Genomic DNA, 24267 nt, shown 5'->3' on the forward strand with positions numbered 1-24267 from the left:
CAAATGTTAAAGATTACTATGAAGTTACTTTAATCAATAGAAATGCTGCAGTATAGGCATCAGGATAAGTAGAATATTTACTTATAGAATAAATAAGTAGATAAGTGGAACACAATAGAGAAATAACAGACCTAAGAATGTATGGAAGCTGAACATAGGTAGCTTTTCAATTCAATGGGAAAATAACAGGCTTATTTAACAACTGGAGCATAATTAGATTTCCATCCCATTCCATGTGGATCCAGAAACACAATGCAGGTCGAGTAAAGAGCTAAACGTCAGCAATAACACAGTGAACGTATCAGAGAAAGGTTAGAAGTGTTGTCTCAGAAAGAGCTGGTGACTCACACTCCAGCACCTGCAGGACAGGTGGGCTGACCCCTGGGTTTGCCACTCCCTCCTCTGGACACTTGACTGTTCGATTTTGGCCAGGGATGTGCCTGCAGACCCCTTGGTGAGCCCCCACCAGCTTACTCACAGCAGGACATTCGTCCTTTCCCCAGGATGAGGTGGGGAACAGTGTGGCCTGTGTTCCTCCTGGTGACTGGCCCAGGGTCTGACCTGGCTGCCTCTGGGGAGAGGTCTCCACCCTCCTGCCCAATCACTCCAGATGGAGTGTGTGCTCCACACTACTTTTCCCTGGCAGATCTTGCTCCAAGTTGATGGCAGCAATAAATTGTCATCTTTTGTGCACTCCCAGGTCTCTTTGTTCCCCGATGAAATATAAGGTGTAAATGGCGGAACCAGTAATTCAGGCTTTTGGGGTTCAATCGCTTTGAAGCTGAGCCCACCTCTTCTGCAGGCCTTTGAGCTGGATCCAACCTTTGGGCTGTGTATAGAGAGATATTGGCTGGGAGTAGGGGTGGGAAATGCCATATTAATCTGGCATGTTGGAGTAATAAGAGGTTACATTTTTTTCTCATATACTGGAAAGCTTAGAGGAAGGCACGTGCAGCCTTGATTCAGCAGTTCAGTGATGTCAGGGCAGGTGTTTATATAATTCCTGCTTTTTCTCTCATGGTCACAAGATGGTTGCCACAGTTCCAGCCATCACTATAAAGGAAGGAAGAAAGATCAAAGGGGAGGCTGGGAAATCTAGCCTTTCGCTTCTGCAGCCTTGCATTATTATAATGGAAGCGGGCAGGGAGGAGGGGGCTGGCGCTTGTGCTGGAGGAGCCCCATGCGCTATGAGAGCTGGAGAGCTGAATTTATCGGACTGAAGTCACTACAGTGGAAATTATTCTCAGATAGGATTTTGTGTTTCTCTGCCTCCAATGCCGAGGATACTTAACATATGGGCCCTTCTTATTTTCTTCAGCCCCCAGTGCTGTGGCCAGGAAGCAACACTGCCCTGGGTCTGCTCTGTGGTGGGTCCACCCTGCCTTTCCCAGGTGTGGCTGAGCACCTGAAACGGGGTGGGGGTGGGAGGCACCGAGGCCCCATATCTAGAGTTCATACGGTGTTCAGAGGGCTTTTAGGATGTATGTCCTTTTCTCAGATGGGTGCCGGGGAGCCGGGGTTCCCAGGAGACTGACCCTGGATCAGTGAGCTTTGCTGTATTCACCTCCCAGGGACCTGGGGTGGAGTGCAGTGGGGCGCCCATCGTCTAAAGCCTTTGTCACTGCCCTGTGGCCTGGCCAGGTTGGGGAGGGCTTCCCAGTTTGCCCTCTACCCTAGACCCCAAAAAGCCTTGAGCTCCCCATAGCCATGCGGCAAAGCCGTCTTCCCATCTCTGCTGAGGCCTGGGTCGCAGTCCGTCCCCAGAACCCTGTGCAGGCATCCTCCCCCCCCCGCACCTTCGTCATCCCCCTGAGCAGAGCACAGGCCTCCTGGACAGATTTGAACCGAATTACACACTGGTTCACTGCAAGGTCTATTCCAGAAAAGTACTTCGAGGTTTTGGATCTGTCACAGTTGGGTAGTTTTAAGAAAAATAGGAATTTCACTGTCACTTCATTGGTTTTCTACGTTTATAAACAATTTTTTTTAATCCTAAACTGTGGTTCTGTTTGTGGTCCAGTGAAAGCGAGCTTCAGGGTTGTTCGAGCTAGCAGTCAGGTTCAGCTCAGGCTACAAATGTTTACCTGGGGCTGCCTTTCCCAAAGGAGCCCTCGGCTCACCTGCCCGCCCTGGAGAAGCCGAGGCGTTGGGTGCTGCCTCAGCATCAGCATCCGTGACTCACGGTCATTATCTCATCTGATGCTCAGAACAGCCTGTGGGGCAGCTGGACGGCGAAACTGACTCTGCATGAAGCATGACTAGGGGGAAGTCCGCCCAAGATCACATAGGCTGTGGCCAAGGGGGCCAGGGACCCAGGCTCCTGACTCCCAGCACCCGCTCCTCCCCTCTGAGTGTGCTACGGAGTAGAGCTGCTGCCCAGGTGGCCACAAACGCTGGCTTTCCCCTTCCGACTTGGGTTTTTGGTTGCCAGAAAGAGAGACCACCGATGCTGGCTCAAGCAAGGGGGTGGCCGCCAGGCTGCTGAGGAAGGTCTCCCAGAAGCAGGGATGGAGAGGAAGGCTTCCGAGGCCGTGGGGCTGGAGGAGCACGGCGGCAGCTCCTCTGCTGCTCCGGGAACTCTCCCAGCAGCTCCTTTCCTCAGCCTCCGCCGCTCAGCAGCTGGCACTCAGCTACGAGTCTGCATCCTTCTGTCTCGGCCTCCACCCTGCCGTTCTCAGGGCCCCATGTCCACACTTGGGGAGGAGGTGTCTGGCCCAACACATTCTTGCTCAGGTTGCCCTTTTTGCATCCAGCCTGCATCCCATCAGACATAATCTATGGTGGGGCCAATGAGGGCTGCTTTCTCCAAAAGCGGAGCTGGGACAGAGTCAGGGAAATTTGTGTTTCTTGCTCAGTTGCCCTTGAACCACAGAATTGGTGTTTTGTATCTGACAGGTAGTGAGCTCTCTGTCACGGGGAGCATTCAAGCAGAGGCTGGATATTATAGTGGTGATACTATGGTTCAGAAATGGAGAAGCTCACTATGGGCTTGTTGCTGTGTATACAGAGTTATGCCCCCATGTTGTGACCAGGGCTGGGGGCTTGGGGACACATTCTATGGGCCAGGATGGAGAAAGCCGCATGGCCCGTGACAGCTTTGAACCCAAGACCTCGTCTCGTTAGCGCAGAGCTGCAGCCGACTGAGCTAATAAGCAGTTTCGTGGCAGCCATTTCTCCATCAAATGCATATGCTGTTTCCTGACTTCTTAACGCAGCGTGCTATTTATACCAGTCGATCCATTCATTCTTAATGAGCCACGGTTGTGGATTGTAAAATGTTTTATTTTCAGACAGGATTGCTCACTGCCCAGAGCCAGCTGTTGCTATGCCGCCTTCCTTCTTTCTCTGTTCCTGAGAAATTAGCATTTTGGAAGCTCCTCAGCGTGCTCAGCTGCCCTCTCCCACCCCCTCACGAACCCCCAGTGTTTCCCCAGCAGACGTTGGACTTGCCATTTCCATCCCTTCGGCCTGGATGTGGTCCATGAACTCCCTGCAGCCTGCTCAGTCGTTGGGAATGGGGTGATGGGCAGGGGGCCCAGACTGGCTGAGGCTCAGAGAACGGGGCAGAGCCGAGCAGGGGGGCCTCCGTGTTGGGAGGTGGGATGCCCTCTGTCCTTGGAGCGCTGGGTATTTGCTGGTGTTATAGGTCACAAACTAGTGGAGCAGGGACTGGATCTGGCTCACTGCTTTAAATTCATGGACAACTTTTCTCAATGTGGAGAGTTCTCATTAAAAAGAATATGGTGTTCTGTCTTCGTTTTTGAAAGTCCGAAGGTCCACCAGTACTACCCCTCCCTGGAAAAATCGGGCAGGCTAAGTAGCCACTTCCCCCTTCACACAGGGTTTGCAGTCTCTGGTTTGCCGCAGTCCCCACCCTTCCCTGTTGTCTCTGACACTCTTGATCATCGCCTTTACGGGGTTATTAAGAAGAAAGTGAAAGAGTTCTTGTTCCCACATCCCTATGAAAAGAGGAATAGAAGTTAGACCAACAGGGACACCTGTTGTAGGAAACCGGGCACACTTCTCTGTGGAAGTGAAGGATTCTCGCATCCAGCCCACCTCACTCACTGACCCTTCCACCTGACTGTGGAAGGCGATGTCACAACTCTGTGTCCCTGCTCCCGATCCTGACCCCACAAATCCTGCCCCTAGTGGCTCTGTACCTTCTGTGGAGATGACCAGGCACTGTCTCCTCCAGGGCCTTGCTGATAAGGACTTAAGAAGCCAGGCCTTGCCGAGCTCATGTCTTGTCACGCAGGACCCCTGGGAGGAGAACTTCAGTTTTGGGAAGTCCTCCTTCCTGTCTGGGTCTTGGTTTCCCCATGAGGACGGTGAGGATGAGGGGCTGGGACAGAGAGTCCGTTCTCTTCCAGCTTTCGTCTCTTACAGCGAATGAAACGTTGTGGAGGAGTTTCTGGCAGGTGGCAAAGCAGCTCCCAGATCATGCGCTGGAAAGACCGGCCCATTTCAGCATCGGCCCCGCCTCCACACACACACACACACATGCATGCACGCGTGCACACACATGCTCACAGTCCTGGTATAGGCCGTCGATGAAATCCCATCGACCCGCGCAGCACCCCTCCGCCCCGACCCCTGCACACTGCGCTGTGGGAGGCATTCACCGAGTGCTTCTGCACCAGCTGAATCTTCCTCTCAATGTCCTTTCCCCAGGATGGTCTCTTATGCTTAATTATCGCCTTTTCTGTCTCCGTTCGTTTTCCTCCCTGCCTGGGTTCTAGAGTCCCAGGGAGCTGGAAGTACGTGGGATTTTTCTATATATAAACATAACCGAAACCGCCAAATACACATAACACAGACTGAGCCAGAAAGGGCTGTCAGAGAGGAGTGCGCGAGAGGAGGGGGGTGGTCTGAGGACGGTGCTCTGAGTCCAGCACGGCACCCTGAGAGCCACTGACTCAGGTCTTCCTGGTGTAGGCCTGCTGTTTGCATCCAGAAAATAAACAAACAAAAAAGTCACTGTCAGACAGTCCCGTGTGTGGCTCCCACCGCCCACTTCAGGGGCTGAATGCCATCCATGCCACCGGAGGCGGGAGAAGGGGGAAGGGGTGGTGCTGAGGTGCCTGAGCCTGCTGTGGGCCCCACTGGGGCAAACAGGGACCGTCAGGCTGTCCTAGGTCTTCTGTAGCCACCATTCTTCCAGGCTGCCCTGAGGGCCCGGGTGCCATTTGCCTATTGGTCCATGCAGGCGAACGGGGACGGCCTGGGTGCTACAGCAGGCTGCCATAGGGGGCAAAGGTCACTCACCGCATTCGTTGTTTCACATGATCCCCTGACAGCCTGGGGTTGGGGGTACGACTGTTGTGCCATTTTATGGAAGAGGAAACCAAGGCATGGAGAGGTCAAGTGACTTGCATTGTAATCTCGGCATGGACAGAAAGATCCCCATGGCGTTCAGGAAACTCTGCCCTCTCCCGAAATCTCAGGGAACCAGAGGCCTGGCCACATCTCGGGTGGTTGTTTTGAAAGAGAAGACCATGCATACTAATTTGCCTTGACCTTCAGAGACCTTGGTGAAGCCAAACACCAGCCCAGTGCCAGACGGGGGAGTGGAGGGGCCACCCCGAGCAGGAGCCCTGAGCTCTGAGCTGCGCGCCCCACCTGTGCCCCCTGCAGCCCTCCTGCCAGCCTGGGCGTCCTCACGGCCTTGGGGCTTGGTTTCCAGAGAGGAGAAGGCCCTCATTAGCCACACCAGGGAGGTCAGGGGCATGGCTGTCGCTTCTGATTTGCCCAGACTGAGTGACAGCCTGAGCTGACTGGATGAGGCCTCAGCTGCCAGGTGAGGTCTGGGGGCCCCTTGCCCCCATCTGAGCTGAAAGAGGAGAGCAGGGCCCAGCCCCCGCGCCAGCCCCTGGCTTCAGTTCAGCCGTGTGCCGTAGGGCACTCCCTCTCCAGCCGCTCCCGTCTGGCGTGTGAACTACAGCTTCATTCCGCCCTCTCTAGCTTCCTCAGCCTTTGGGGACCTGAGGCAAGTGAATACATCCGGCCCCTCTGACTCCAGTAAAGCCCCAGGAGCTAACAGTGCTGGCTCCCCTCCGCCCAGCGGCTCTCTCCCCGGACCTCCTGTCCATCACGGGGGAAAGGCCGACCTCACAGATGGAGCTCGGCCGACTTCCCACCTCTGGTCCAGGAGCAGGAGTAGGTGCTCGGAGAGTCTGTGTCCAGTGAGTTCCATATAGGAGGGAGGATCCGGGCTTCCCCTGCCTCAGTTGCCCCTGGGGTCCACATGGGCTCCTGACACAGCGGCAGCCCATCCCCACACCCAAGCTCTAAGCACAGACCCCATGGGCCTGGGCAGGGGCTGAGAGTCCAGCCCAAGAGAGAGGACTGGAGGGTCAAACCCAGAAGCCGGAATGTGGGACCCTGAGGGAATGTGACAGAGAGGCCCAGGGAAAGAGAGAGAGATGGAGACCCAGAGACAGATGGACAGAGATGCAGAGAGACGAGGCTGGAGAGTAAGAGAAAACTACAAAAACAGGAAGAGGAACCACGAGACAAACCCAGCAGGACTCAGCACACAGGAGAGGGCAAGAGGGACAAGAGCAGCAAAGGCAGGGGGCGATTTTTTAAAAACATCAGCCGGACAGGCACAGAGACAGACAGAAGGAAGGAGAGAGACAGAGAGCTGAGGCCGAGGAGCGCAGGGAGGAGTAGGCAGGAGGTTGGCACTCGCTCTGCTTCATCTCTGCACAGAAGCAATAATCTCCCAGAGAAAAGTAGTGCCCAGTGCATCCAAGTCAGACCAGCCCCTTGTGCCCTAAGGGCCTGAGCTGGAGCCTTCCTCTTAAGCCAGCAGGGTGGTCCTGGCCCCAGAGAAGCCCACCACCTGGCCTTTGCCTTTCCTGTTCTCTGTCAGGGATGCCAGGCGCACCCTGGCCCCAGCATTTCTATCTATAAATCAGGCCCATCTTTAAATTCCACCTCTTCCAGGAAGCCCTCCCTGACTTCCCCTCTCCCTGAATGCTCTCCCCTCCCCTTCAGAGTATCATGTTCTCTCTGGGGGGAGCTGCTCTTGTTTTCCATCCATCCATCCGTCTCCCGTTCTATCTGCAGCTCTTCCCGCAAGGGCAGGACCACAGGATTTCAATGCTGGCGACCACATCACTATCGATTTAAGGGCTCGTCTTCATTATCCGGTGCCTCCTATCTGTCTGTGAGCCCCGAGGAGGGAGTTAATTAAAATCAATGGTGAATGAATAATCAAGCACAGGAAACTCTCCACTCCCCAACTCTCGATTCCCAGTCTGGTCCGTCCGGTCCCTGCTGTTGTCCCTGGTGGTGGCCTGGGAGGGGGACCGAGGAAGGAGTGCTCCCTGGGCACCACATCCTCACCACCCATGCGCCACACCCTTGCCCCACCCTTGAAGGTGGTCGGGGCCTCTCCCACCTCACCGATGAAGAAATGAGGGTCTGAGGGAGGCGGACTCAGCCTCTCTGCCCTCCTGGGCCCATTCCTATGAGGACAGGCTGCCCCCACCTTGTGGCCTCCTTCCTGCCTGTCCAGGCGCTGGGTCTCTGGGGTCCTAGAAGGAGTTTCCAAAACAAAGGGAAAACCTGTTCCTCCGGCCTGGCCTCGGATTTGGAAGACAGCAGACTCTGTGTGAACAGTGTGCTCCCCCCGGGGCCCACTCGTCCCGTGTCCATGGCAACCAGCCTCCGACAGCCCCTCCCCCATTAGTCTGTCCCTGGCTCAGGCTGAGGCCACCAGCAGTCTGGCTCGTCCCACTTGAGTGTCCTCAGAGGGGAGGCTGTGAGGAGGCGTCTGCTTGGCATGTCCGCCCTTCTGGGGATGGCGCTGGCTCGCCACCACCTTGCTGACCACCATCCTGTCCTGCTGTCTCCGTAGAGTGCTGTGTCCTCTCCTGGGGAGGATTTTTCAGAAACCAGTCAACAAGTATTTACTGAGTGCCTGCTTGGCCCACGGCCCAGTGCTGGGGGCTGAGAGAAGGAGCCAGACGCAGCTTAAGATGTGGCCCCGCCCGCGAGTGGTTCCTGGTACCGCTGGAGAAGTCAAGGCAGCCGTTCGCAGAAAAAGAAATGCAATGCCAGATGGGGTCCGTGAGCAGCCTGAAGAGCTGCCCCAGCTGTGGTGGGGAGAGCCAGGGAGGGTCGGTCTCCATCCTTCCTTCCCCGGGGCTGGACAGACTTTCCGACAGAGGCAGGATTTGGACGGGTTCCTGGAGGATGAATTGGAATCTAATTTTTAAAAATATTTATAGGCTTGTATGGCTTTTTTAAGCCTGTAATGCCTTTTGTCCCGCTTGATCTTATTTTACTGGTAGTTATGATTGTCTCCATTTTGCAGATGAGAAGATTGAGGCTCAGAGAGGTGAAGGTATTTGTCCAAGGCAGAGCCAGAACTCTCCTTGATGGGGGGTGAACTAGAAGTCTTTCTCCCCGACACTGCAGCCCCTGCCTCTGGCGGGAAAAGGGCCAGAGAGAAACCCAGACAGCGCATGCCAGGGAGACCAGGAGGACCGGGCCTGCCTGGAGGGGAGGACTTCTGAGGGAGCAGATCCCTTAGGGTGAGGCCAGACCAGGGGTGCCCTGCATGCTGGCTGAGGAGGAAAGGGCGGAGATTCCAGCAGTAGACAGGCCCAGGTTCAAATCCCAGCTCGGCCTCTGACAGCATCCAGTGCCCTCAACATCCTCTGAAGCACAACATGGGAACCTAAGCTCCCCTGGAAGAGGCGAGTCCACCCCTGGGAGGTTGGCCTGAGCCCCAAACATGGTGGCTTCAGAGGCCAGCCCTGCACCAGCTATGTGGACCATGAGTTCAGGATGCCCCCCTCCAATAAAATAGCCCCCATTTATTAAGCACCTACGATGTGCCAGACACTGCCTGTGTTACCTCTGTTCATGCTCACAACAACCCATGAAGAGACCCATCATTCCCCCATTTCATAGGAGGGCCCACTGAGCACAGAGAGGTGAAGAAACTGGCCCAAAGTCACACAGCTGGGAAGTGGCAGAGCCAGGGCACCAGCTATCTAACTCAGAGCTGGTCCCTCTTCGCCACCCCACACCTTCCTTCTGCTGCCACCACACGGGAGCCCAGACTTGGGAGGCATCTCACTGGGATTTCAGGCTACAGGCCTGGCCCTGCTGGCAGGTGGGGCAGCCTTCCCCTGCCCCAGTGGGGACAGCTCTATGACTCTCCTCTGCAGCCGTGCCAGCCTGGTGGGCTGGGTAAGGCTAATTGGGAATGTCTGTGCATTCCCTGGGGCCTTATCATCTTTCCTTTATGTTGAAAAAATTTTTTTGTGTTTTTAGTATGCAAAATTTTCCACCATCTGCTTTGCCTTGGCAGAATGTTTGCTGAAAATATCCCTCTTCCTCTCTAATTCCCATACGTTCTGGGGGCTTTGGGGGCCTCCACGCGGAGCAGCGGCAGCTCACAGGTGTCTCCCAGGCTCCTAGGCTGCCAGCCGTCCCTGTGGCAGGCAGGCGGATGTTGTGTGGCCCAGAAGTCACATCTCCCACCTCTCAACCAGAGAGGGGCATCGGGGTCTCTCCACTGATGGAGCAAAGGTGACCTGAAGTTGAGTCCTAGGATTCAGACCTAGAGCGGCTATCCAGGTTGGCTTCATTTTGTGTGTGATGAAGCCCTGAGAGGTGCCCAGGGTCACACAAAGAGAGGCAGTGGCAGAAGCAAGTCCCCAAATCCCACTGCAGTGCTGTGAGGTCAAGTGGGCATCCTAGCTGCCCCCTGGACCGTCCCAAGCAAGGTATCGCCACAGGACAGCAGCTGCTACACATGTGCTTTGAGACAGTCCAGAAAGACTTTCCAAAGGGAAGGCGTCCCCCCACCTTCATATACCAAAACTCTGAGTTTCCATGGTGACAGTCAAATTGCGAATCCATCCAAGAGTGAGCCAGGGAAAAAAAAAAAGAAAAGCTGGCCTATCCCCAGAGAAGTGAGCATGGTGGCACTGGGGCTGTCTGCTGCTAAGGATGAGAGCTGAGCAGAGCGGGGCAGCCCTTCTGGGGCATGATGGGAAAATCTAAGGGATGCCAGGTCCCCAAGAAGTGGTCCAGGGGCTGAAGCCATTGTGGAGGGGGGGCCGTCCCGCCTCCCTGCCTCTTGGCAGAGCCAGGTGAATCCACTGGTGATGCCACTGTCTTGAGGAGGATACCGTGACCGTCTTCTCCCTGGTGTTTTCCCGTCTTCAATCTGAAAAATCAGGCGTGGGCAGAATACAAGCACTCATCACTGAGCCATCCCAGACTCAGCCTCTGGGGAATTAGGGGGAAAAAAATCAGCCTTCAGACACACAGTGTTTTGTTGAGGATGGAAGAGCAAGGGCCAAAAGATTTATGAGCCTAAAAGCTTTGTTAATAGACCTGGAAGATTTCCAGTCGCAGCCGCTGTGCGGGGAGAAAGGTGGGAACGGCAAGCGAATGGCAAATTGGCCAAGGTTGGGATTTTACGGTGACATTTGGAGGAGGAGGAAGAAGAAAGACGTCTTCCTTTCCTGCCGGAGGAAGAGTTGTGTACACGGCGTTTGCCTTGGGCTGTGTCCAGGGACATTCTCAGCAGTGTCTTCTCCGTGTGTTTCTTTCCCACTGACAGTAGGTGCCAAGGCCGGGCGTGGACACTGCTGACTTCCTTTGGTTTGTTTCTTTCAAGTGGGGTTTATTAGAGTGGATTAGAAATGGGACTGAGTTTGCACCACAAAGCCCTCTAAGCTGAGGCCTGGCTTCAGCTCGAAATCCCAGACACAATGAGCAAAGATGCCTGAGCCAAGGGAGACGCATCTGAAAGGAACGAGTCTCGTTGGCTGGCTGGTTCTCTGCCCTGTGACGCCTGTGTGAGCTCAGTGTCATCTGGGGCTGTTCCCTTCCACTGCTCTGGCCCTTTGGGGGTCTGTAAAAGGAGACAAAGGACAAGCCAACTGACTGTAACTTGGGGAGGTTCTATTTTTCCTAAACCTTGTGCAGCGTAGGCGCCACATGGGAACCAAGCAATATGGCGCCCAAACCCCACCTCCAGGGTTGATGCTTTGGACAAGACATATCCCTCACAACAAAAACTGCTCTCCCAATGTAGCACGGCACAGTCTTGTGATTTAAGTCCACTCCCAACCCAACGCTGTGACCCCACATGACAGATGACATAACAGGGAGGAGAGTGAGGAAATGGGATAAATGAGCTTGCCACCATAACCCAAGTCCTGGGACATCCTTTCTCATCATCTCCTTTTGAGCACTTGGTATTTTGTGTCCTTTGACCTGCCCATTATCACCGAAGGATCCAGATTATTTCAACATCTTGGACTCCCATGTTGCCCTGCCCCAGAATTACAAAGATCCTGCATACAAGCATGGGAGAGATGGAACATGCCAAGTCGGGAAGGATGAATAGATCACCCATAAGCATCTCTGACAGAGAAATGGGGGAACCAATGTGGGGATCAGTCACCACACTCTCCTCAGGGGTTTCTCACTGCTTAGGCTGCTGGACCCCCACCCCATCCCTACTGCTGGGATTTGGGGAGGGCAGAGTCCTTCCTGATTCCTTTGCAGCTGCCCCCAGGGAGACATGGGGAGCTGCTTGCTGCATCCTGCCCATCTCCCACTTCCTTTGTCCGGGGACCCACGGGGTTGGTGTTTAGTCAGTCAGCGAGTGAGTCAAAAATACGTAAATGCTTATAAAACTAATGCCCGTGAGGTCCAGTTGGTGGATTCATGATCAAAGAAACCCAGGCCAGGACCTGCAAAGCAATTGCAAAGTCAGTCGGGCCTTTACTTGCATTTCTCAAATAGCGTGAAGGGGACAAACGGACCACAGCCCCTCCCTGTCCCCATCTCCTCTTGATTCTATGTCACAGAAGCGCAAAAAGCCAACACAGAACTCTTCCTTGAGAGCAGAGGAGGGAAAGAAACAGCAGAAAAAGGCAAAATCCTTGAGCAGACAGGAAGGAAAAGCGGGGAACTGTCACATTAGCACCACTCTCGCCTCACCCACGTGGCTCAGGCTCTGCGGGAGGAGAACCACCCAGCCTCATTAAGGATGTGATTTGGCCCCTGCCCCCGAGGAGCCTCACAGTCTGCTGGGGAAGCAGACACAAATGCCGAAAGCAGAAAGCACTTGATGCAGTTGTAACAAATGCACAGGGTGGTCGGCCAGCCAGGCGCAGGTGATGGGGGTGGGGGGGTGCTCCCTGGAGAAGGTGGTACCCAAAAGGAGGCAGGAGGGGAGTGATGGGCAGGCCATTCTGGGCAGAAGGAAGCCAGTCACTGCGGGAGGTGCTGAGCATCAGTTTGGCAAGAGCTGCAAGCCGTGTGGGGCTCAAGGAGCCTGGGGGAGGAGAGCAGGTTGTGTGGGATGAGGTTGGAGAAGCAGACAGAGGGCAGGAGCTTGGGCTTGATCCTGAGTTGCGGGGGAGCCTTTAAAGAGGGGTCCTCCAGGATTTGTGTGTTAGCTGGAGCATCCCCGGCTGTGCAGAGGGAGGACTGGCTGTGCAGAGGGAGGTGTCTGCAGGTGGGGATCAGGAGGAGCTTGTCACAGGAGTCCACGCTGGAGGCGATGAGGCCTTGGGCTAAGCAAGAGCAGCGACTGTGGTGAGGAGGCCACTGATTCAAGAACCATTTAGGAAGTGAAACTGGCACGATGTGGGGATGAGAAAGAAGGAAGAGCCAGTTAGTCACCAGCGCTTCTCAAAGCACCTACTGTGTGCCGGCCACTCTGCTTATAAGGAAGCACAGGGAGAGAATCTTAGAGCTGAAATGGTGAGCCAGCTCCAACCCCTCTGGCTGCTTGGTTCTGTGACCTGTGACTCCCTTAGCCAAAAGATGACGTTGAAAGGCTGAAGAAGGCATGAAGGCTTTCTGGCAGGTTCTAGATCTGGGTGGAAGCTACATGGCATAGGTCCCATCATTTCCCCTCCTATACTCACAGTGGGTTTCTCTAACCCGCCAGGCTCTTCCTCCTGCTGAGCGGTCTCAGGATTCTCCCCTGCCCACTGCTCCAGAAGGGGCCTGGCGGGTCAGAGGAAACCTACTAGCCACCCTTGGTAGAGACCGATTCCGTTTCCAATCTCATCTCCCCCAAGACAGGGCCCTACGGTCGAGGGTTCTTGGGCAGATTGACTGAGCTAATGCTCACCAGACACCGAGCACAGTGCCCAGCAGAAAGCGCTCACCCCTCGTAACCCCCTCCGTCACCAGCATTTCGCACTCCCTGGGCAGAACACACTGGCCTGCCCCATCTGTCCGCTTGGTTGGTCACTTGTGGGAGCTGGCGATGACCTGTGATCCCAAACCTTTCTGTGCAGTGATCCTTATTCTTGTAATTACATCATTTAATTCAGTGTTGTGTAAATTATTGAAAAGAGATGAAAAGACACGGAGTTGTTTCATTAAAACCAAGGCTTTGGGATGTCTTGATAGCAGCCACTTGCTTAAAAAAGCTGTTGAATTAGGTGTGGGCAGGACAACTGTAAAAAACAGGAGAAAAATGGAAAAAAAGAAGATTCTGCACTCATCTGGCTTTGCCAGTGTCTTGAAGCTCTGCTCCGATTGAAAGACGCAGAATCTGGGAACCACAGACAAGGCGATATGGATGCAGTTTAGATGTGAAAGACCGTGTGGGCCCAGTGTCAAGAAGCACCTGAGCCCTCCAGGAAAGGACTGGCGAGTGGATGTGCATTTCCGTGCTTACAATTAAAACAGAATGTTTAACGTATGGATATATCCCGTATTATGACTCCCACTGTTGATTAACCAGCCAAACATGGTCCCATTCAGTCCAGAAAAAAGGATTTCTACCACAGTGGGCGCTCCCTGTGAGGCCCCCCTCTCCTGGGATTCCAGCCTCCTCAGCCTGGCTCCCTTCTTCATTCATGAGACCCCACTGCGAGTTACTGGATGAACTGGGATGAGAGCCTGGGCCTGCTGGCTCCCAGTTCAGTTCTTCCAGTGGAAGCAGAGTGAGGAACACAGGCTGTGGAGCTAGCCTGCGGGGGTTAGAAACTGGACTCCTCCACAGACCACCCTGGCAGATGCCTCAGTTTCCTCACCTGTAAAATGGGGATAATGCTCTTTCCTATCTTCCATGTATAAAGTGCCTGGGGCGTGCCATCAGCATCGGCCAGGCCTGGAATTGTCATCATTGCAGGGCCTTGCACCTTGAAGCGTTGCCAGGCAGAAGCCTCAGCGCACTTGTGCCTGCACCAAAGGGATTAATCAGCTTCTCCCACGGCAAGAGGGCTCTGATTCTGCTGCAGGGAAGGGGGACGTGTGGAGACGGCTGGCCGGGGGTGAGCCCTCCCTGCTGGAGCTGGTCGTGCTGAGCCTGAGTCCTGGCCTCCTCACACCAGGACTCACCTCTTTGATGGGCAGGAAGGAGTACCCTCCCTCCCCGGGCCGTTGTTTCCCAAGCCGCAAACACAAGGGCCGGCTGAGGTCCTTCCCTGGCCCCCTCTACACGTGTCTGCTGGTGGTGGCTCTAGGGGTGACCTCCTGTGTTGTCTGTCTTTTCCAGTGGTTTCCAGTGACAGTGACAGCGACTCCGATCTCAGCTCCTCGAGCCTGGATGATGGACTCCCGCCCACTGGAGTCAGAGACTCAAGAGGTGACAAAGCCTGGGGAGAGTCAGGTAAGTGTGGGAAGTATGCTGCTTGTTCCCCAAGCCCCAGGTGCAGAGTGGTGTGACCACACCTGGGCAGCCGTTCCCACACAGGTGTCTACGGAGTTGTTCTAGACCAGAGAGGAGAGTGGGCTGGGGGCTGGGACGATAAGGAGTTCAAGTCTTAGCACCGCTGAAGAGCAGGCGGAAAGGAGGCCCAGGTGTATCTGCAGGGGGATGGAGGGCAGGTCCAACCGGCCTCCCCGCACCGCTGCCTGCACACCTGGGGTCGTCCCCAAGCTCACTGCGAGCATCCCAGAGGAGATGTTGCCTCGCGAATGATGAGAGCTGTGAAAATCAGGTACAGAGCTCCCCGGGCTAGCTCAGCTCTGCCTGGAAACTGCAGCGGGGCCCTGAACACGCACCATGACCTCTTGGGCCTCTGGTTCCTTCTATTTAGCACAAACGGGATGAAGCAGGTGGTCTCCAAAGCGCCGTCTGAATTTAACGTCTCCGAGCTCTTCTCTGTGGCCCTGACTATGAAAGAGAATTAACCGGGGCCTTGAGGCTAGTGCAGAGATGGCCTGGGGGGCACATTCTCCTTTCCTTTACCCAGATGAAGACACTTCCCAGAAAAAGGACCAGCTTCACTCAGTTCCTCCAGAGGTTAGAACTGGGATATCTGAAGGACGTTTCAGAGAGGCTGATTTTAGTGTGTAAGAAAGCTTTATAATAACTGCCCCAAACTGGAATGAAATGCCTCAGGGTGCTGTCCTGGGACCAAGGCTGAGTGATCTCCTGCCTGAGCTCACATGGAAGGAGTTCCTGCTGGGGATGGCACTTGGGGCTAGATCAGAGATGGCACATGCCTGGCACACATCCTTCCATTCCCACTCCTGTGCCTGTGGCAGACATTACTAGTTGATCATGATACTCTTTCCCGCAGAGCCTGATGTGGCCTCAGAATCCTCCTCTGCAGTTTTCCCAGTGGTCAGTGTCAATACGTGGAGGTGACACAAGACATGAAAACTCGCCCTGGACCCGATAGTCTCTTGGGCCCCTCAGGCCAAAGATTCTGTCTTAGAAAAGTGTAAAGGAAACTCGCCTGCCAGCCTTGGTTTCCAGGGCAGGTCTTACGCTCCCCTCCTTCCCCACCACCATAGCTGTGGTCCCCTCCCTTCACGTCAACTCTCACCTGTGACCAAGCGGGTCCAGGAGATGGGAGAGGATGGCGTGCAGTATCACAGGCCCCACCTCTGCTCTCTTGGCCAGGCAAGGACTAACGACCACATTTAGGTGAGGATTCTTTAGTTGTAAAAGGCAGCAGTTAAGAACCCCATTGGGTTAACTGAAATATACACCCATCCCCCCACACACACCCTCATTCTGTGAAGGCAGGGAAAGCTCTTCACTGCCAATTTTCACATCAGTGCCTTTACTCGTTCTTTAAGTGAAACGACTTAAGGGCCCATTCGGTTCCCTCTATACGTCTTGGACCCATCAGCAGTGGCTGGGAGTGGGGTCCTGCTAGAACACGGCAACCCTGTAGGGGCGGGGGTGGCAGTTCCCCTGGTGAGGGGCTCTGGGCAGACAGTCCCGTAGGCACCCGTCACAGATCCCAAAGCAAAGATTTTAGGTGAGCTCCTTGTCGGGCTGCGATCTTCCCTCTCTGGTCAAGGTCTAAAGGGCGCCCAGCACTGAGCCATTCTCGCCCACACATGGTCTCTTGCAGGTGGCAGGGTGGAGTCACCCAAGATGGGGCTCAGCTGCCCCCCCAGCCACCTCTCGGGGAGCCAGAGCAGCCTGGCCAGCGAGACTGGGATGGGCTCTGCAGACCTGCAGGGGGGCACCCCTCCCTGGCCGGACCCGAAGGGCGCTGGTGAGTACCACACCACCCCTTCTAACCAGCTGCCTCCTCTCCTTCTCTGCTCCCCCTCCCCCACAGCTCTCCTCTCTCACTCAATCCTCCAGAACTGGAGAGTAGTAGACGAGATTTTCAATTCTCTGTGTTTACTGAGCCAGACCCACCCCTGCCGACAGTGAACAGAGAGAGGAACCCAAAATAATATGGTACCATCCCTAACCCATTCTCAGTAACTAACAGTGGTTGTTACCATCCTTGGTTTTATAAAACACGTAATCTTTCAAAGCATTTCCCCGTCTCCGTAACAGTCACAGTAACTCCTGTTTTGAGAGCACCTACTATGTGCCAGGCAATCCAGGCCTCACCAAGCCCCATTGTTCCACCCAGCCTGGGCTGGGTGCAGTGGGGGACAGTCCTTGACCTCCAGAAACCTGCCATGTAGCTGAGGAAGCCGAGTCAACTCACCCAAAACAGCCCAGACAGGGCAGGCCCACATGGAGAATTCCAGGAGCTGGCGGCCTGGACCCCCAGCCTGCCCTTGCACCTCCAGGGTCAACTTTCATTCTGTTGGAGGCGTATGCAGGAGGCCTGTTGTCCCCATTTGATAGGCGTGGAAACCAAGGGCGGGAATCCAGCTGTCCACCCCGCCCCGTGCCTGCCGTCCCAGCCTGACCATCCTGAGCTCATCATGAGATGGAGGTGGGCAGGGGGACGTCTCCTCACACTCGAGCCAGAGAAAGTTGTGCAAGCGCAGGTTTGCACCCTAGTCTCCTTCAGGAAAGACCTGATCCCTGTGTGGCCTGGCCGGAGAATCCACGGGCATGCACTGCGCACGTGTGGATCAGCGCAGCAGCTGATCCCCCAGCGGCACGGGGCCAGCGGCTCTCTGTAGGACCCTGAGCCCGCTGGCAGCTGCCCACCAGGAAATCTCGTGGGAGCAAGAAATCTCACGGGAGCGATCGCCCACTCCTCATCCTCCCTACTACCCCCTCCACTCCACCCCACCTCCTCCCCCTCCCCCTGTCGTGATGGTTCCAGAGAAGCTTCTTGGCAGGGCATGTAAGAGGCAGCAGGTGGGCAGCTCCCAGGGAGCGCGAGGTCTCTCCCCTCCCTCCAGCCTCCTCCACAGAGGATAGTTTGGGATCAAGCAGACCCTAGTTCTAGCCCCAACCCTGCCACCCATAGCCATGCGAACCTGGACAAACCATCAGGTTGAACCATATAACGTTGCATTTTTATAGATCAAAAATAGTCAAATATTGGCAATTCACTATGATTCAACCTATTATTTCTCTGCACCAAGTTGCATTATCGCTGAAGTGAGGACCACATCGTGTCCTTCACGGGGTTGCAGGGAGAGTAAAATGCCGCATCCATGTGGAGGTCCTGCCCTAAGTAGGTCTTCAGGAAATGTCCAGTAATAGATGGGGAAGGCCGTGTGGCCCAGTGCATAGAAAGGGTTCCAGGGCTTAAGAAACAACTTGAAAAGGATCAGCCTGGAGGCAAGTTTTATATTCCCATGCCCATCTGCTCCTTCTGGCATCCTAAGATCACCTGTGTTGATTGCCCCGGGTTTCAATGGGCACAGTGAAGCACAGGGAGTACACGACTTGCCTGTGGTGACGCAGCTAAGCGGAGCAGAGCCAGGCCCAGGGCACAGGTGCCCTGCCCAGAGCGCCAGCCCCAGCCGTCAGGGCAGCCCCCAGGTTAGTTTCAGACAAGAAGCTGCCTCAGGTGCGGGGCTGTTGCAGCAAGGAGCTCTCCTTCCCTGCCGTCACCTCCATCTCATTCCCCAAGGTCAAGCTGTCAACGGGGAGGATCTCTGCCTCTGCTAACCCTATAAGTGGCTTTTTTTTCCTCTCCCCCAAAGGCAAAAGGCACACCTGGACAAGGCCCCTCTAATGGTGTGGGCTCCGACGGTCCCCTCTGCCTGCTGTGGGCGGAGGCTTGTTTGGTGCCTAGAGCAGACTTTCCAGTGGAAGAGTTTGAGAGAGAGAGAAAGCCAGAGCCAGGTCCTTCCCGGCTCCTTCCTGACTCGCCCTCAGCCAGCCAGCCCTGTGGGACATGACCTCTGACTCAACAAACCAGTGTTTGGGGGGCTGAGTCTGCCTCCCCCACCCAGTGCCTTTCTGCACCCCTTCTCTCCTGGGTGCCCTCCTCTCCCCACCCCTAGCCGTTCCACTCAGCCGTGACCTTAATTTATTGTCCTTTCCCCAGCCCCCACTCCCAGGCTACCCCATGTTCATTTTAAGTTTGCACGTGTCTGGTGTTTGACTGGTAGGGAAGACCCATCTTGTGGGGCTTTCTCATATGCACTGCAGTTTCAGAGGGGGCCAGGTGGGGTCTCTCCATATTTGTGTTAATGGAAGAAGAACTCCGACCCTGAGCATTTACCCTTCAGAGCTGGACTTGGCCCCTGGAGTTGAGCGGTGGAGCCCAGAGCAAGGGGATGAGAGATCTGCCCGCCTTTTCCCTCTCCCTGCCTCTCTGGGCTGTGGGAGCAGCGTCCCCACTTCGCTCGGGGCTGGCCCAGGGGCTGCTGTGGAAGCCTGGCTCTTTGTTAGGTTTCTTGGGATCCCTCCCTTGGCCTCCCCAGGTTTTGCTCAGCTGGTGGAGCTGGGAAGGGTTCTGGGGAATACTGTGAATTCCCTCCTTAAAGAGCAGCCTTCGGCTGAGTCCCCAGCCAGGATGTGGCCCCCCCAAGCCATTAATTCACTTTTCTTCAGGAGGTTTGGTTTGGCATGAAAAGTGTGTAATTCAGAGTGCAGCCAAATGCTTCTGGAAAACGCTTTCCTGAAGAGAAAGAGAGAGTGTGTGTGTGTGCATGCGTGTGTTGGTGTCCACACCCTCCCGTCCTTCCTGCCCCTCCTTCCACGCCTCCCCGTACCCCGTCCTCGAAGGGCCTTCTTCTCTGCAGGCTCCCAGGCCCCCACCGTCAGCATTTTTGCCCTTGCCACTGGCAGACGGTAAAGACACTCACTGTTTCCCTGTGGCAAGTTATGCTTCAGAATAAAAACAATAAAGATTAGAATTTGCATTGAGCCAGTGTGTTGATCAAAAGACCACAATCGCCTGTGTTTCTGAGATGCATCAGTAGGGAAATGGATGGATGAAAATACGGTGCATTGATTTCCTGAAACATGTCCTAGGCCACAGTAAGAGGAATGAGCTGGATCTATGTGTGTTCAAAGAGCTCCCCCACCTAATGTTGAATGGAAAACACAGTGTCATCTATATAAAGAAATTTCAAGTATACATACAAACAATCAAAATGAGTTATGCACACTTATATGGACAAATGTAGAAATGTTTTTGAAATGGACAAGGGCTTCTGGTTAAATATGGTGCACTGAACACATTCGTATTTCCTCTGCCCTCCAAACCCGCACTAAAATGTCATAAACCGCAAAGACAGAAAGCACAGGAGAGGAGGTGGCAGCAGATGAGAGAGGTCTGAAAACTCTGGAAGATGGGAGAATATAACTTGTTTAGTGCCAGCTTCCGCCACTCCCCAAAGTGTCTACAAGGGAGAAAGCCAACCCAGAACACACCGTCCCTCTGCTCTGCAGAATCCTCCAAGGGCTCAGAACTTGGAGGGACCACATATCCCTCAGGTGGGAGTTCAGGATGGGTGTGGAACTAGTATTGGCTGGAAGGAGTGGTTAGAGCCCCGAGTCCCCTCTTCCAGCTCACATGGCCCCTGACTGCCCTTCCTTGACCCTGGAGGAACGCAGGTTTTACAGCTGGCCAAGGTTGAACTAGAAAGATTCTGGATGAGGGACCCCGAGCCCAGAGAAAGACTGGGGTAAGACAATGGTTAATGGGGAGACCCTCAGCCCCCAACCCTGCTAACAGCCAGGCCTGTTCCCCATCCTCCCACCTTACTGAGTTTCTTCTGGGAAACTGACCAAAGAGAAAAGATGGACAGGTCCTGACGTTGGGGATTCCCCAGTCTGCCCAGTCACCACTGTGAGATCCCCCAGTCCACAAGTCCTGTCCACGTGTACAGAGCTTCCTCTTAGCTTTGGTGTGTCTCACTCATAGTGAGAACAGCCAAGGGCGCCAACATTTCACCAAAACCAACAACCTAAAATGCAGAGACCCCAATACACAGAAGAAAGGGGTCAGAGAGCAGCCTTCTGAAGAGATTGTACCCATGAATCAGGACAAGAATGTAATGTTTTAAAAAGAAGTGTTAAAACTCTGGAAAATTAAAAATATAATAGAACATTTCCTACATTGAAGGAAACGAGCTTCCGTAGAGGGAGAACCCACCGAGTACCGGGCCAGTGACAAACCCACAGCGTGTGGACCACGGCTGCCACTGTGAGCAGCCACGTGGCAAGGCCTGTAGATGAAGATGCGCGTGGCCAGCAGCCGCAGTGTAATACCGGTCCCCTGAGGTCTTGATTCTCCCTCACTAGGTCTGGGCCGGGGGCTGAGCGTGTGCGTCTCAGGGGCTCCCAGGTGATACCGCTGCTGCTGGCTGGGGGACCACACTTCAAGCAGCGCTGGTCTAGAGCAGTGGTTGGCGCCACTGGCTGCTCATTGGAATCCCCTGGGGAGCTTTACAAGCATTCACACCGGACTCACCCCCAGAGAGTCTGGTTTAATCAATTTTGGGCACAGCCTTGACATCAAGGTTTGGTAAAGCTCCCCAGGTGACTCCAGTGTGCTGCCAGAGCTGAGAACCATTTCCCTACAGAAACCTTTCTACGTGGGCTCCAGGGGACACGCACAGAATGCTTAGAGCAGTACCTTTTGATTAGCTAAAAATTGGAAACAACCCAAATACCATCGACAAAAGAATAGCTACAAAAATCATGATATATTCCAACAATGGAATATTGTGCAATGATGAAAATGGGCGACCACACTCAACATAGATAGATCTCACAAACAACGCTGAGCAAAGAGACAGATGGCAGAAAAATACACTATGATACCATCTATTTGGAGATTTTAAAACATGCAAAAATGATACATATTAACATATATTTTATGCAGTGAAAGAATAAAGAAAAGTGTATAGAGGATAAACAACAGATTCACGATATCTCTTGGGAAGAAGAGGCATGCGGTTAAGAAGGGGTTTCAACTTTATTGGTAATGTTTAAACCAATAGATAGATGGATCTTTAATATTTATATTTTATTATTGTATTATTTTTATATGTCTGAAATCTTCCAAAATAAAAAAATTTAAGAAAGCAAGACTTCTTAGCATGAAATTTCAGGTCACCAGTATAAAAATACTAAAGAAAAAAAATCCTAAAACCTTCCAAAGAGGAAAAAAACAGGTCACATATCAAGGATCAGAGATTAAAATGACATTGAAATTCTCAAAGCAGATTTTGAAGCAGAACACAGGGTCTTCTGAATTCTGACAGGAACTGATTTCTAGTCTAGATTTATATCCAGCCAAATTTCAATGATGGTAGAAGGAAGGTATTTTCAGATGTGAATTTTATTTAAATTTACCTCCCATGCATTCTTTCTCAGGCAACTACTAGAGGATGTGCCCCAACCAAACAAGGGAGAAAACCAGAAGGGGGATACCAGGGACACAGGAAACTGGACATCTAACACGGGAGAGGAGCAAAGAGAATCCCCAGGATGATGGGGTGGCTGTGTGAGGCCAAGGCCAGCCCAGATTGGAGCGTGAGGACGGAGGAGATATTCAAGAATATACAAGGATAAGCATATGTGCGTTGGGGAGATTGTATATGGTATCATAATGTTTTATAATATATCATGATATATAATATAGTTTGTAATGATATATAAAATTGAGAAATCAAGAAATAGAATCAGCGTGAGATTCAGATCCAAGGTAAACCCCAGCAGAAGCGGCTAAGAGTTCTAAGGGTTGCCTAGAGAGGGACTTGGTTGGGGGCAGGGCATTGCTGTCTATGTTGTAAACTTCGTGGCACAGTTGCCCTTTTTAAACTCTATGCTAGGTTACATTTCTAACAATGGGATTTTTAAAATGGGAAAGTACGTATCAAACCCAGGATAAACCCATGGGGTGGAGGTGAGTGCCCTGAGGCTATAGCAGGTGAGCGAGGCAGGGAGGCCCTGAGGACCCACCTGGCAGAGGAAATACAGCCCCAGAGGTCCCTATATCCAAATATCGGCTGTGAGGGGCTATTGCCTGCGCCTCCTGGCTCTAAGTGACAGAAGCCCCTTAGACTCCCAGACCTGATGTGGCGCAAGCTCCCACGCTCAGCCCCGCCAGAATCCCCTGCCTGGGCATACCCAGGCCAGGAGACGGACCTGGTCCCTGCAGTGCCCAGGGCTAATTCCATATGTGTTTCCTAGAGACGCGTCACGGGGCTGCCGGGTTCTGAAGCAGTTTCATCCCGGGGTTATCCCGGAAGCCCTCAGCTTTCGGGGGCAAGATGGAATGCAGGTCCCCCATGGGTGTCTGAGAGTTGCCTCTGGAGTTGAGTTCTTTGTGGGCTGGTCTGGGAACCAAGAAATTCTTTTTTTACAAACTTGCTCTCTGTGTCTCAAGCAACCAACTTACAAGTTAAGTTTTGGAGCTGAGCCTTTCATGGGGACGTCAGGGGAGAGTGGTGTTCTGTGTCATCTGTAAAATTCAGGGAGCACAGAAATGACTTGGTCTGTCCCAAATACCAGCTAACCTAAGGAGCCCCTAAAAGAGGCAGCAGGCGGAAGGCTCATGAACTTGGACACCTGGGTTCAAATTCCTGCTCCACTACTTAGTACCTGAAATTACATGTACTACTCTGTGCCTCAGTTTCCTCATCTGTAAAATGAGGGTAATACTTCCTTCACAGGATGATGGTGGAAATTAAAAACCTGAAAGCGCCTGTAAAACTCCTCTCACGGCTCTTAGTTATGACTCCCACAGAATTCAGTCGGGGCGCCTGCCTCCGAGTTGTTGGGTGACGTGAGAAGGTGAGTGCAGTGGTGCTTGGCGCCTGGGGCGAGGTCACTGTTCACACTCTTCCCTCGGGGTAGTGATGGCGCTCATTCGCAGTCAGTCATCCATCTGCTGTTTACTGGGCAGCTGCCGGGTGCCAAGTGCACTGTTAGAGGCTGAGGTTCAGCAGTGGACAAAGCAGCGGTGGCCCCTGCCCGCCTGCAACGTCAGATCACCCAGTGGGCTTGTTAGGTCCAGATCACTGGACCCCACCCCAGAGCTTTTGGCTCAAAGTTCTGGAAGGGGGCTGAGAATGTGCATTTTTAAGTTTCCAAGTGATGCTGATGCTCCTGGTTGGGACACCAGACTTTTGAGAACCGTTGATCTGGTAGAACCAGTTTACCTGCATTTCCTTGGGTTGACGCCTCTAGACCGACCCATGTAGGGGAGCAGTGGGCAGGTGATGAGGACCAGGCTGGCAGAAAAAACACGGCCTCCCACAGGCCATGGGACAAGTCCTGCTGCCAAGTCCCACCCCTGGACAGAAGTGCTGCCCCCAGCTGTTGCTCAGCCCTGGAGCAAAGAGCGCCCATGGTGGATTCACCTCCAATGGGCCCAGCAAGTGAGGACCATTTCCACTCACAAAGCAGGGGCTGGCGTCTTTCCCTAATGAGAATCTGCCTGCTTTCCAGCATCGCATCTCAAGGTTCCCAGAAGCCTGCAGCCTCCATTCCGCCTGTTCCTGCCTCTCCCCTGAACTGTCTGCAGCGTGTGCCGTGTTCTGCCTCAGTGCAGGCTGCAGCAGGCTGTGGAGAGGGGAGCCACTGGGTTCAGGAGGAGGCCCATCAAGGACTCCAGGCTGCGCCCCTGCCACCCCCGCCTCCTCACACTGCTTTGTCTGCAGACAACAAACCAAGCCTCAATT

General features: G+C 53.9%; 1 protein-coding gene across 1 annotated transcript in view; it reads left to right on the forward strand.

Annotated features, from left to right (window-relative positions):
* The window catches only part of RPH3AL (rabphilin 3A like (without C2 domains)), a 145548-nt gene extending 123290 nt beyond the window's left edge, over positions 1 to 22258 (forward strand). The window contains 4 exon segments of the mRNA XM_070562852.1: positions 14507 to 14620; positions 16323 to 16438; positions 16440 to 16469; positions 21956 to 22258. Of these exon segments, the coding sequence (XP_070418953.1) occupies positions 14507 to 14620; positions 16323 to 16438; positions 16440 to 16469; positions 21956 to 22039 (344 nt within the window). The 3' untranslated portion in view covers positions 22040 to 22258.
* The last annotated feature ends 2009 nt before the right edge of the window (positions 22259 to 24267 follow it).

This window comes from Equus przewalskii, chromosome 10, assembly GCF_037783145.1.
Source record: "Equus przewalskii isolate Varuska chromosome 10, EquPr2, whole genome shotgun sequence".
Lineage (NCBI taxonomy): Eukaryota > Metazoa > Chordata > Mammalia > Perissodactyla > Equidae > Equus > Equus przewalskii.